This window comes from Artemia sp. Qi Xiang Cuo, chromosome 9 (assembly GCF_049724085.1).
Source record: "Artemia sp. Qi Xiang Cuo chromosome 9, ASM4972408v1, whole genome shotgun sequence".
NCBI classification, from domain to species: Eukaryota; Metazoa; Arthropoda; class Branchiopoda; order Anostraca; family Artemiidae; genus Artemia; species Artemia sp. Qi Xiang Cuo.
Window position 1 is genome coordinate 50,173,550 of NC_142802.1, and position 13,803 is coordinate 50,187,352.

The 13,803-nt window shown below is 36.5% G+C and overlaps 1 protein-coding gene across 1 annotated transcript in view; it reads left to right on the forward strand.

Annotated features, from left to right (window-relative positions):
* Positions 1–13,803, forward strand: part of LOC148948762 (solute carrier organic anion transporter family member 74D-like) — a 101,191-nt gene that overhangs the window by 9,855 nt on the left and 77,533 nt on the right. Inside the window, exon 2 of the mRNA XM_089094658.1 lies at positions 6,588–6,770. Within this exon, the coding sequence (XP_088950784.1) occupies positions 6,588–6,770 (183 nt within the window). The remainder of the gene's footprint in view (positions 1–6,587; positions 6,771–13,803) is intronic.

A 13,803-nucleotide genomic window follows, 5' to 3' on the forward strand; every position in this document is an offset into this window, starting at 1 on the left:
ACGAAAGGCTAAGAAACCTAGCTCATAAAAGCCTGAAATAGCAAACTACTCATCCCAAACTATTGGTTTCAGACAGCATTCACCTAGGAAATACTAGGAAACATTAGCTCAGAAAAGCCTGAAGTAGCGAACTACACATCCCCAATCATAGGTTTCAGACAATACACATCAACGAACCACGGGTGCTAGGGGAGAGCCTTTGTGGGTCTGTGGGTCCCTTGAGGGTCGGTGGTCCTTTGGGAGCTGGGGGGGACCTTTGGGGACCGGGGGTGGGCTTTTGGGGGTCTTAGGAGGGCGTTTGGTGGATAACATTTCGAAATTTTTACTTTTTAGTTTACTTTTTTTGCGGCGCATCCCTGTGGCACATCCTGCGGCGCTTTCCTGCGGTGCCTCCCTGCGGCGCATCCCCTGCGGCGCTTTCCTGACCCGCGGCGCATCCCTGCAGCACATCCTGCGGTGCTTTCCTGGCCCACGGCGCATCCTGGCGGCGCTTCTCTGGTCCGGGGGACCTTTGGGGGCCGGGGGAGGGCCTTTGGGGGCACAGGGAGGGCCTTTGAGGCACAGGGAGGGCCTTTGGGGGTCCGGGGGGCAGTTGGGGGCCTGGGGGGCAGTTGGGGGTCTGTGGAGGGCCTTTTGGGACCCCGTTGGTCCTTTGGGAGCTCGATGGGCCTTTGGGGGGCCCGGGGATGGTCTTTGGGGGGCTGGGTGGGCCTTTGGGGGCTCCGGTGGCCCTTTGGGAGCTTGGGGGGCCTTTGAGGACCGGGGGCTTCCTTCGGGGTTGGGGTGGGGGATCCGAATCCTTTGGGGTTGGGTTAGAGGACCTCACAACACTGTTCAAATGAAACTTGTGTATTATAACGACCACAGAGTTTCACCATTAAATTCTCTTCTAAAATCTCTTCAAAAATCTTCTTTCAAAATGTCTCTAACTGTTTCACCGAAATAGTTCCATAACCTGTCTCAAACGGTTTCCCCCAAATAATCCCTAAACGTAATTTCAGCGTGTTCCTTTTGTTTTTTGCATCTCTGCGCTAATGCATTTCAAATGAATAAGAAACTTGATTCCCGCGCTAAAATTATTCATCTCTAAGATGTTTCTTGGAGAATTGTTTCCATGGCCTTTGGCTATTAATATCCTTTGGAGTTTGACCAAAAGAGTTGTTTCCGAGGCAAAGACATTAATGACTTGGATCTATTCCTGGAGAATCGTTTCTAGGCGAAAATTTTTAAAGTCTGACAGATGATGTCATTGATTGATTGATCTGTCAAGAAAGGGGAATTAATTTGTTGTTTCTAAGGGGAGTTATTGATTCACGATAGGTGAATTGAGGTCGACAGCACAGGTGTTCCAAGGTCGATGATAGAAACATCAAATAAATCGACCTTGGAAAAAGAGGTCATTGACCCCATTAACCACGTGTTCTCCCTAATGACTCTATGCCCATATTTGGTGTACTGACAGAGTTAGACTAAATTGTAGATGGCAGCAGGGGTGAGGGATGGGGCCTTTACCCCCCATTCTACTGCAGTAATAATTTTATCAGACTTAACTGGTTAAATAGTGTTCAAAATATTTTTAAAACACTCATCAACAAAACAAACAGCTGTATCCTATATAATTACTGGTTTTAAGATTTTTGATTTTACGACAGTGTCTTTAGTCTAGGATTTCAGGAAGAGAGTACCCCCCCCCCCATAGTATTTAAATAATGAATTACCTATGTTATAACATCTTATTTTAAAATAATTTCTTATAATCTTTATAGCCTACACTTTTCAAAATGATATTTACCTATGTTTGGTCAATCTGTATATATACCTAATATGCTGTCTGGCGTCTGGCCTGTTTGTGTCTAACCTGTCCTGTACTCCTGTAATGTAATGTAATGAAAATGAACGTCTTCAGCATCACAATACATGAGAAAAATCGATAAACTAAATTGCTAGCTAGTTTGTTATGCGTTACTGCCTGTTACACGAATGTTTGTCAACAAAATTACCGGAAATCGTTTATTTTATACGGGGAAAGAATACTTTTTGAAAAGTATTCGGAAAGTACTGTTTTCTCAAAAAGTACTTCTTTGATAAAAAAGTATTAAAATAGTACTTTGGTACTCCCCGTGGCAACCTTGAGTAGATGCCTTCAAAAATAAGTAGAAAGTAAGTAGATTAGTAGATTTAATATTTGGAAGTAGAAAACTCCAAAAATAAGTATCCTACTGCCAAAATAAGTAGAAATGGAAACACTTGTGACTGGACTAAGGTTCTAGCGCATAACGTATATGCCCAGGGTCGATACGCGCAATATCAAATGTATGTCATTTTTGGAAAAAGAAGTAGCTACAGTCTAAAGTACTGTTAAAAGACTTTTGAGAGCTTTCTGAATTATTCTTTATTGTCTGCGAGACATTTAAAGATTCTCATGTTTTTCTTGCGTAGGTTTTTGGTTTTCATTATAACGCTAGTTTTTAAAATTTTAATAGGGAATGGTATTTTATTCCACTCAAAACAAAAGTCGTTCTTCTTATGCTAATACTTTGGAGTAAAACAAGAGCCAAAAGTTAAGATTCTTTGTGATTATTCGATAGATAAACACAAATAAATACTTTTGAAGGGAGGAGTGGGTGGATGGGCTAGGGGGAGGCTGGGAGTTGTATTTGATCACCCATTATAAAAACCCGGACAGGGGTGCAAGTGCTCCGGAGAACGTTTTGGCAGATATAAACATGTTAGACATGCTAGACAGTTTCCGACTGTTTCCATCAAAGTGCATTGAAACAAACGGAAATAAAACTAATGCAGAAACAGGCTAAACAAGCTAAGGCAGAAATAAGTGGGAGGAGCTTTTTGTTCACGATGACCAGAAATGATCTGCGATAAGCTTACTGGTATATTCTGTCTACTGTGTATTTGATGATGGATATTGCTCTGGAAGTGTGCGAGTGAAGGGGATTGGCCTAGTTTGTTTTATTATTATTTGTTTGTGGGATTGATCTATTAATTTATGGTTGATTTAGGAAGAGTTATGTATGTAATCGCTAAGCGTTAGCAAAAAATTTTTCCCCTAGCGTAGTGTTTTCTAATTATATTGGCTTGATTTTTTGTTTATTTGATGAAATAAAAATAAGTAACAAAATCAGGAACAAAAAACTTTAATCCTCTTCTTTCAGTAACATAAATAAGAAATTCAGGAAATAGAGGTATAATATAGGCATTTGCTTTGCCGGTTCCGTTGCGTTTCGACCCCATTCAACTCAAGAACATTCATCTCAACCACTGCATATCACAATTCCATTTAAGTCGACCTCATCTTAAAATATGATATATTTTCAAGATATTATATATATATTTCCAAAATATATTTTATATATTTTAGACAGTCTTGTATCATTATAACGATACAGCCTATATACAAAACTTTGCTTATTTTAATGGCTTGTATTATTTGTCAATACTTATTTCTCATCAACAGATCATGATAATGAAAATAAAAAAACGTTTTGTTTATAGCCTAGCGTTACATCCAGCCATTAGGCGCACTGGCATATCCGGGGGAGGGGTGCCACCCCGAGATTTTCTGACACCCTCACACCTTCTCTTTTTTCTGTTTTTCACTCCTTTTTAAAATAAATTTATGAGTTTGGTCAGTTGTTGACAACCTTGTCACATTGCCCCCCCCCCTCAAATATTTTTCTCTAGATCCGCCCCTGATTAGGTGATTTTTTAATGTAACTAGATGGTAGCGACTATGAAAATTGGAATGGGCGTTGAATTTAATTAAATGGGATTGAGCTAAACGGGGTTCCACTTCCAAAGGGAAGTATTCGAAGCGAAGTTTCTTTTTTCGCGTTAGATCTTGCACCAACCCGGAAATAATTTTCTGTTTAAATTAAATGTTTAGCAATGCTATGCGCCAAAATTATTTTGAAATAGCAAATGTATATTCTTATTCAAGATAAATAAATTAATTATGAACTATGCAAATACATCGAATAAAAACCCGAAGTACATTTACAGTTGATTCTTTTGCTTCCTGTATTGCTTAAAAGTATTCAGTCCTATTTCATTTTTTTGTTCTTTGTTTATTGATCCTGAAAAAATGTGGTCGTTGAACGTCAAAGCCCTTTAATAAGTATTTTTAATATTGATGTATTGACGATATTGAACAAAAAGGCTGTAATTTCTGAACATGATACAATTTTGAATTATCCTTCTTCATGAGGGGAATGGAAAGGATTCTCCGATGTGTTTTGTATTATTCGCTTTTTTGGGGAGGGGAGATCTAAGCTTATCGCCCCTCTAAAATTTATGACACCAGCTTAGAATGAATTTTTTAGAACGTTAGTCGATAATGGTACTATGCAGAAGAAGAAGAAACACTTGGAATGAAAGTTTTATTGTAGTACTGTGCTCTCCCATAGAAAGGAACGAAGGCAGTATTTAGTCTTCCGTTTCGTTTTAGTGTAACTTGGTAACTCCCTTTTTATTGTTTTTCAAGAATATTAGCCTACATATTCTTATAGTATTGAAAAATCATAGATTAGTTTCATATAAATTTGGAAAAACTTTATAAGTGCTATAAAAATAATTATTTCTATAAGAAATCATAAATTTTAGTAGTGGATGCATTCAGTAAATGACTAAAAGCTAGCATATAAATGACAAAGTTCCAATGGAATTTTTTGTTTTAATGTCTAGAACAGGCATCCTATTTCACTTGAATTTCACATTGAAGAAAAAAAGGTCTGTTGTAATTAGCCCATCTTTGGTGTGCCATTTTAGATTTCACTAGACGAAAAATGCAGATAAATGCAAGAATTATTTTTGTAAGAAACATGCAATATCAGCTCCCAGTGTGAGTTTCTTTCGGGTTAGGGATTGTAGGGTTATTTCACCCACCCCCAACGTTTTCTTGAATTGACGCCAGTGTTAGGAAATGAGACAATTGGTTTGCTCCACGGAGCACTCTTATCTCTGCTTAGTTAGTAGCTGTTTTGAGATGTTGCACGGAACATAGAAACAGACAGTAGGCTATATCTCTATTCAATTTTTAGAATAAAGTATTTTACCAAATTGAACTTCTCGATTACAATATATGCAAGCGAGACGTGGCCTCTAAACACCGAAAATAAAAATCAAAGGAAAGGAGTTACTGAAGTGAAAGTGAAACTGAACTACAATTAGAATGTAACTAAATACAGCGGACATACTGGGGGATTTTAAATCTTCAGCACTGCCGGAAAATTAAGGCTACCTGGATTATATTATCTCATAAATTAAACATATACCTAGGTTAAACACACGGGTACAAATCGACGAAGAATTAGTGGGAGCCAAAATATATTTAAAAAAAATCTAGGGAAACAAAATTAGTATTGAAGCAATCCCCCTCCCCTAATTGGCACCCCTGGTTCGACACTTTCTGTGGTTGTGAGTTTTGGACTTGTTTCCTAGGTCCAGTTACTCTAAAGGTCCTTGTATTCTAAAAACAGCTACTATTCACCCATACCCTACTCCTGCCTGTAATTAATTTTAATGTAAGTCAGTTGCTTCATTTTCATTGTTCAGGTTATAAACGTCACCAAAGAGAGAGGGGTGGGTAACCCTTTACTTCATAATTGTTTTGCTGTTTACCCATTTGTCCGTTTTTGTATTTTGCCTCTTGAAATATTCCTTCCTGATATGAAATCCTGTGTTTGGACCTGCATTCTTTGACATGAAAAAACTTAGCGGACCAGTTTACAAAAAAAGCAACAACAAACTAGTCAATTCAGTCTTTTATATCTCCACGGAGATACTTTATTATTGATCTGTACTATGAAACTGTACTGAATCTGTACTTGAAACTGTACTATCCTTGGAAAAGAAAATTCGATTTTAGTATGTGGAAGGCACAGTTTATATAATTAGCAGTATGATCTTTCCTATCTCACTCATTATAAAAACCCGGACCGAGGTGCGAGTGCTCCAGAGAACGTTTAAACATAAGCGACATTAGGTCTTTTCACGGGTAGACAAAGTATAATCACCAACGGAACAAGTACTGACAAAACCACTTGGCCGGCTCACCAATAAGTGGACAAAAGTGCACAAATAAGTGGGAGGAGCTTTTTGTTCGCACCGAGAATGAAGAGCCAGAAATCATCTGCGGTAAACTTACTGCTAATTATATAAACTGTGGTGGAAGGCGTCCAACTCTTAAAACTGGAAAACTGAGCTCCACAAAGGTCCAGATGAGAGCTTTTTTTGAAGGGAAGGTCAAAATACAAAAGAGTGCCTTTTCCGACTGCCATTTTTATGTTCTTAGGGGGGGGATTAACCTTATCAAACCAATTTAAGGAGTGATCCTTCCCCCCCCCCCCCCACCCCGTGTGTGCAGGTATGGTAAAAAGGGTCCAAAATTATTGGAGGATCGCTTACGTTTAATTTACTAAATCATGATGACTATTAACATCCAGGCTATTTTTTTTTGTAAATAGATTTAAATCTAATTTATCGGTTCAAGCTTTACTAGCTTGGTTAGCCTACTATGTATAATAACATCCAACTTGCAGGGATAAATAATTATGCTTGTAACTTTTTTTCAGGTTTTATCTTGACTGGGAACGAGATAAGCGAAATTATTCTGTCACTGATTTTGTCCTACTTTGGTAACAAAGGTAATCGACCAAAACTTGTTGCTGCCGGAACACTCTGCACCTCTTTCTCTTGCTTCCTGGCAATTCTCCCACATTTCGCTATGGGGGGAGAAGGCTCCAATAGACATATTGGTGAGATATTTCATTAAAATTTAACAATCCCTTAAACTAAGCCGAAATTCCTACTAAGTTTGACCTGAAGCTTTTTTTGGCGAGGGGGGGGGGGTACAAATTTTTTTTTTTGGGGGGGGGGGTACAAAAAAAACTTAAAAAAACGTATCAAAATTTGATAGGTCAAAAGACGAAACGCTACTGCTTACACAACTTAAGTGATTTGCAAAAACTAGGTCTCTGGTGCCAAGTGTTACAGGTCACAGTTGAGGAGCAATACATGCAACTATATCTCACAGGTAATAAATTAGGGTACTTGTGTATTATACTACCTACCAAGTTTGGCCTAAAGCCTATAGCTCGAAAGAAAAACGTTACCGCTTACACAACTTAAGCGGTTTACAAAAACTAGATCTCTGGTGCCAAGTGTTACAGCAACTATGATCCATGGGTCACCGCATCGGAGCAACACAAGCAACTATATTTTACAGGTAATAAATTTGTATGCTCCTGTATCATGTTTGCATATGTGTTATAATTGTTCTCAATTATTATTTGTAAGGCCGACGTGTAATTAGAGAACTTCTGAATTAAGTCCTGTGCGTACGAAGTAATCAACAAACTGTGTCCACATTGTTTTGTTCTTACCTGTATTAAATAAAAAAAAGCAAGTTTTTTTAACTGAAAGTAAGGAACGACGTTGAAACTTAAAACGAACAGAAATTATTCCGTATATGAAAGGGACTGTCCCCTCCTCAACGTCTCGCTCTTTACGCTAAAGTTCTTTATTGTTTAACAAAGAATAGAGTTGTGAGAAAGTCAAACTTTAGCGTAAAGTGCGAGGCGTTGAGGAGGGGATAGCCCCTTTCATATACGGAATAATTTCCGTTCGTTTTAAGTTTTATCGTCGTTCCTTACTTTCAGTTAAAAAAACTTGTTTTTTTTATTTAATTTTTGAACGTTTTTGAATTAATGCAGGTTTTGATTTTGGCTCACAGTACGTGAATAATTAAAACAAAATTTGCATATTAATTTTACTTTCATTTGGTTAAATGGCTTTCTCAAAACTTGTTTAATTTTATTTATGAACGTTTTTATTAGTAATAAATATACGTAACTTACGAATTAACTTACGTAACGAACTTCTATATTTACATATTTTTAATACGTATATTAGGGGGATCGCCTACTAGTCAATACATCGCTCTTTAAGCTAAAGTTCGAATTTTGTTCCAATTCTTTAAAAATGACCCCTTAATCACAAAGGCCGTTATTTAGAATAAATAGCTCTTATGAAAGTACTAAAAAATCTTTGGCTTAAAGAGCGAGGTACTGACTAGGGGGTGAACCCAATCATACAAGTAATATTATCTGTTCGTTTTAAGTTATGATATTACTCCTTATTTTTATTTGGAAAACTTGTTTTTTTTATATTTAATTTCTGATCTTTTTTTTAAATAATGCTGGGAAATCTGGCGCCCCCTTCATAGAAATGTCCCTTCCCCCATGAAAACTTCCTTCATGGAAAGATCCTACCATAACCCCCCAACCCACCCACCCCCTACTACCAGAAAAAATCCCCCCTGAAAACGTCTGTATACTTCCTAATAACCAATACTATATGTTAACATTGGGCAATGTTAATTACTTTCAGCACTCCCCCGGGGACTTCGGGGGGTTAAGTTATCCTAAAGGACATATTTATCATATTTTCAACCATGCTGAACAAAATAGCTATCTCAAAATTTTGACCAGGTGACTTTGGGAAAAAAATGAGCGTGTGACGGGGCCTAGTTGCCCTACATTATTTTGGTCACTTAAAAATGGAACTAGAACTTTTAATTTTTGATCCAATGAGTCCTTCCACGATATTATAAGACCAGTGGGTCAATATAATCATCCCTGGAAAAAAAAACAAAAAAAAAACAAATAAACACGCATCTTTCTTCTGGCAAAAAATTCAAAATTCCACATTTTTGTAGTAGGGTTCTCTGATACGCTGAATATGATGGTGTGATTTTCATCAAGGCTCTATAACTTTTAGGGGGTCTTTTTCCCTTTTTTTGAAAATCAGCCAAATTTTCCCAGGCGCGTAACTTTTGATGAGTAGGACTAAACTTGATGAAAGTTATATATTTGAAATCAACATTGAAATCTGATTCTTTTGATGTATCTATTGGTATCAAAAACACGTTTTCTAGAGTTTCGGTTACCATTGAGCCGGGTCGCTCCTTACTTACAGTTCGTTACCACGAACTATTTGATTAAGACTGGCTTCCTGTTCTGTAGTCAAGGGCGCCGGCAGAAAATTCTCCAGGGGGGGGGGGGGTAGACGCCAAAATAGTAATGGAGGTTGGTTGACTGGAAATATATTTCAGGATGTTTTTTTTTTTGTAGGAATAAGTTTATTTTAAATACTTCTAGGAAAAAACTCTCCAATAAAATTTAATCAATAATATATTTAGTTATTATGCATTTAATCTTAAAAGAAAATCAGATTCAAACCAAAATTACAGAATGATTTATTGCTTATGTAGATTATAACATATGTAAACTTGTCTTTATGCAATTTCCTACTTTTTAGAATAGTTTACAGAAAGAGTAGGGATACTCAAAAATCATCCCGCCTGCATAGATACCACGTCTTGATTTTATACCGGCCATGTAAAATGTACCTCTTTCATAACAGGACAATTCTCCGCCTCGAACTTAAATCCCTTATATATTCAGAAATTTAAAAAATTACAGAATAGCGAAAGAAAAATAGAATTTAAACTTACTATCCAGCTGTCAAATTGACCCTCTTTCTTTTTATTAGCCTATTCAACTAAATAAAATGAAGAGGTTAAAAAAAATCGTCATAGAAGAATCTTATCAAATAGTTTGTGATAAAAAACAGGAAGTAAAAAGTGACTTGGGCCAATATTCACCAAAACTAAAAATCGAATTCTCTTGACAATAGCTAAACCGACAGTATTGGCTTTTTATGCTGATTCTAAATATATAAAATTATTTCAGTTTATTGTTACCCACCCAAAACTAAAAATGCGAGAAAATTTGCCCGATTTTTGAAAAAAGGGGAACACCCCCAGAAAAGTGAGCGATCTTATCGGAAATCCCTTTATTAGATACATCATATCAGAGAACCCTACCATAGAGGTTTCATGCTCCAATCTTCAAAATGTGGAGTTTCGATTTTTTTTTTTTTTTCAGAAGAAACATCGTCGATGAATGTTTATTTGTTTTGTTTTTCCCAGTGGTGATTGTATCAAAGCGATGCTCCAAGATAATTGGTAAGGAACTCATTCAAACGTAAATTGAAAGCTCTTTTTTAAGTGACCATACAGATTGGACCAGGGGAAAGTCTAGTTTTCTGCGATTTTATGGCACCAAACTACGACTTTGCCCTGAAGAGGACGAATTTGCAATCAATTTCAAATTCTGAGATGCTAATTGATTTAAAAGTATCAATAACTATATTTTACGATTTCCAGTTGCAAAAGAAGTAATGCCACACGGTGGCAGTACTGGGTTCAACCAAGTTGATTCGCTTTATTTGTAATGAAATTAGGCTACGTTTGGTGATCTTTAATGCTATAATGAAGGGGTAGTGAGTCATTGTTTAGGTGGGGATAGGGTAGATTCGAAAAAAAGTGCACTTTAATCGACACACTGTTTACTCTTCACGAGGCTTCAGATAATGTTGAAAGAGGTAGGGGGAAGTCGGAATTAATTAAGATTTTTCTCTATACAGCTAAAATATTACATTCCCAGATCTTTACCAGCACAGAGGTTGAAAAGGCAAGGCAGGCCATCATCAGCCCCTCCTCGAAATTTCTTGGGGGGTGAAAAGTACTGCTAGGAACTTAGTTTTCAGCAATTTCAAATGGTAATATTTTTTTTTCTATTTATATGAAGTACTTCAGTGTATTTAAACAAATGTATTTAATGTATTTATCGATAAGAAAATCCTATTGTAGAGGTTGTGATGGCTTCAGTTATGTAGAAAATCAAAAGTCTGTCTCCTCCTTAGCTCCTTACTCTTTACTGTGAAGTTTGGCTTTTGTCCAAATTTTAAAAGAAAATTTGCAACTGGAAAAAAAAGGATTTTTCAAAGGACTAAAGAACTTTTGTTTAATGAGAAAGGTGTTGAGAAGGGGGCAGTCCCCCTTATAAACAAAATAATTTCAATTTGTTTTAAGTTTGAAACTTGCTGCATTTTTTAAATTACATCTCGCGAAACTAAAGAATTACGAATACAATACTTTTGGTAACGCAGAAAAAGATCAATATTTCAATGATTTCTGTTTTGATATTGATGGGTAATTGAGCGGTTCGTGGTAACGAACTGTAAGTAAGGAGAAATTATTAACTATATGAGGGGGGTTGCCCCCTCCTCAACACCTCGCTCTTTATAATTTCTGTTCGTTTTAAGTTTTAATGTTGCTCCTTACTTTTGGTTGAAAAATCTTGTTTTTTTATTTAATGATGCTTAGAGACAAACATTTTTCTAAAGGCAATGGTTAAAATATGTCAATTAATGTAAAAGTAAAAAAAAAAGGAAAAATTAAGTAATTACAAAAAAAGCAGAAAATCATAGCCTACTCACAAAAACTAAGATATAAACTCCCAGCAGTCAGTTCTGTTGAACAATGCCGAAGCGTTGGGTGGATATTTTTTAAAAATATGGACAGTTTTGAACTTGGTTATCAAACACCAAAACATATAATGCCTTTAGACTACTCAGTGTTTATAAGAAGTAACGCGTTTTCAAAGTAGTTTGTTCAAAGTAGAACGTTGAAACTAAGATTAAGAAAATCAAATAAAAAATTTGTATTCAATATTTATAATTTAATTTTGGATACCAAAAACCAATATGTTTGACACCTTAATACTTCATAACTGTAAAAAATGAAATCTTTTTCAAAGTGACAACTAGGTAAATACAATCACTCTTGAAAAAAATGGTAATAAAAGACAAAAAACGTATCCGTTAAGGGGAAAAAATTCCCAGCATTCTGATCAGGGGAAACATTTCTGAGTATGGTGACTTCGTATACCGGCTCATGGGTAGTCTTTTAATGCAAGCGAAAAGTTGACGGCATATTTTTGCCGAAATTACCCCTTATTAAGTTGTTCTCTATAATCATACGAACTTTCTTGTGTACTAATAACTGCACTAATTACTAATTAACAATTACATATTTAAGATCACCATAAAAGCTGATTCTTTGATTTAGTGTTATCAATAGTTAGGCTCTTATTCTTTCGTTATTGAAAAGGATCGTTATCTACTTACCATTCGTTACTATGAAGAACTTGATGTGTTTTTTGTTTTTTGTTCCTCGAACCAAATCTTATATCAAAAATGTTTGTGAAAAACTTGAAAGGGGTCACTCAGTCACAAACTAGAACCTATATTTTCCTTATTAAGGATCAAAATGTATTGGCAGATCGCCAACAATGGGGCAGCACACATTTTTCCATGGTTTTACCCATTCTGCTCTCTTTCCTTGTAATTACTTTATAGTCCCAAATTTCCAGGGGAGGCCATGCCCCCCCCTGCCATCCCCTGCTGGTGCCCATGTCTGTAGTCTATAATAGATAGCAACAGAAATTTATCCAACCCAATTGCGTCAATTCACGGAAATTTAGTGGGGGGGGGGGTAATGTATTTTCAAAATCTACTGGGGGCACACTTATCGTTTTTTCAATAATTTCAATGAAAACACTGAAAAAGACATATTCAGTGAAATACCACAAAAAAGCTATTAATTAAAATCTAGGAGAGGGGGCGAAAAATCTAGGAGGCATTTGCCCCTCTGCCTGGTCCCCCTATTGACGCGATTGATCTCCCTATTGATGGAGTGTTTCCGCACCCTATAACAAATATTTGTTGTTTGTTAGCAATGATTTTGACAACAAATTAGTGTTTGTGCGACCCGAAATCAATCCCCTTTTCGTAAATTCTTTCTGCCAGCACCAGAACGAAGTGACGTGTAGCCGGAAAAATGGTAGTTTTTTACTTTCCACGTCTGAAATTAGTAGGACTAGCTCGGTGCTAAGGGGGGGGGGGTTAGGACCACTCTATAGAGCTATTGCCATGGCTATTCTTTGATTTTACGTAAAGCGCGACTTCCAAGCTTAAAACGAATAAAATCACTCTGATTCACCTGTCCTGTATTATCAATTTAATTGTTTATTAATTGGTTATACGGGGCCCGGAATTGTATTCCAGTTGCCAATAGAGCAAATTCAACATTACCAGCTACAAATGTTCCATCGATTTTCGATTGTAAGTTTTTTCTATCTTCCGACAAAAGTTCAAAGTTACCTTCCGTTCAGGATAATTTTGTTCGTTTTAAGTTTTAAACTAGCTCTTTACTTCTAGTTATATTTGAAAACAAGCTTTTTTTTAAACTCAAAGCCGAAACTCTTAATAAAAGTTTAATAAAACATATTAATAAAAAAAAAATGCACCATCAAATTCAGGGTTTTAGAGAACCGTATCGCAGAGGTTTGAAGCTCCCATCTGCAAAAATGTGGAATTTTGTATTTTTTGCCACAACCAAAACAATTTGTAGATTTGTTTGTTTGTTTTGTTGTGTTTTTTTTTCCAGGGCTGATAGTATCGAACCAATGATCCCAGAATATCGGAAGACGGTTCATTCTAACCGAAATTAAAAGTTTTTGTGCCCTTTTTAAGTGACCATAAGGACTGGAGGACAAATAGCCCCCTCCCTCACCTTTTTTTCTCCAAAGTCGTCCTATCAAAATTTTGAAATAACCATTTTGTCCTGCATAGTTGAAAAGTCTAATGACTATCCCTTTGGGGATAACTTGACAGGGGCTGTGATTGCCTGTGATCCTTCACAACCCCTGGGGAAAGGGCTGTAAGTTGTGAAATTTGCACATAGTTTACGTATAATATTGGTTATTGGGTATTATTTAGGCATTTATCGTAAGGGGGAGGAGGGATTATGTGCTTCGGAGATATTTTTCCCGGGGAGGAATGTTTTCTGGGTGAATTTTCCAGGGAAAATTTTACACTTGT